At 71.5% G+C, this 631-nt stretch overlaps 1 protein-coding gene across 1 annotated transcript in view; it reads left to right on the forward strand.

Annotated features, from left to right (window-relative positions):
* Window positions 1-631, forward strand: part of PACS2 (phosphofurin acidic cluster sorting protein 2) — a 52,962-nt gene that overhangs the window by 41,543 nt on the left and 10,788 nt on the right. The window contains exon 16 of the mRNA XM_025042133.1: window positions 1-136. Coding sequence (XP_024897901.1) covers window positions 1-136 — 136 coding nt within the window. The remainder of the gene's footprint in view (window positions 137-631) is intronic.

Consider the following 631-nt stretch of genomic DNA (forward strand, 5'->3'; position numbering starts at 1 on the left):
CACCTGACGCCGCCGCCCCCTGCAGGCTCGCACCCGGTGGCCAGGTACCTGGGCTCCGTGGACTACCGCTACAACAACTTCTTCCAGGACCTGGCCTGGCGGGACCTGTTCAACAAGCTGGAGGCCCAGAGCACCGGTGAGGCCCGGCATGGCACCGCGCCCGCCGGGGGAGGGGCGGGCATCTTCCAGAGCGTGGCCCCGGCCACCCACCCCTCTCTCGCAGCTGCGCCTGAGAGCCTGGGGCACGGGCCACAGACAGGGCTGGGTCGGCCCGGGCAGCACACGTGCCCCTGCCCACCACGAGCCATGCAGCCCGTCGGTGTCTGGGGTCTGGGCTGCAGGAGGCAGGGTTGAGGCCCGGGGCGGGGGGTGCTGCCAGCATTGGGGAAGGCCTGGCTGCCCTTGCCTGGGACCTTGTGAAGGTGTCGGGCACAGGAACCCATTGGCTGCCCCAAAGAGAGCCGCTGCTGCGGGGCGGCCTCAAGGAAGCGGACGTGTAGCGGGGCCTAGGCCCCCTCACAGCCCCCACAACCCTCCCTACAGCCCCTCACAGGCCCCCTCACAGCCCCCCCTCAGCCCCCCTCACAGCCCCCACAACCCTCCCTACAGCCCCTCACAGGCCCCCTCACAG

Source organism: Pteropus alecto, unplaced genomic scaffold (assembly GCF_000325575.1).
Source record: "Pteropus alecto unplaced genomic scaffold, ASM32557v1 scaffold8, whole genome shotgun sequence".
NCBI lineage: Eukaryota > Metazoa > Chordata > Mammalia > Chiroptera > Pteropodidae > Pteropus > Pteropus alecto.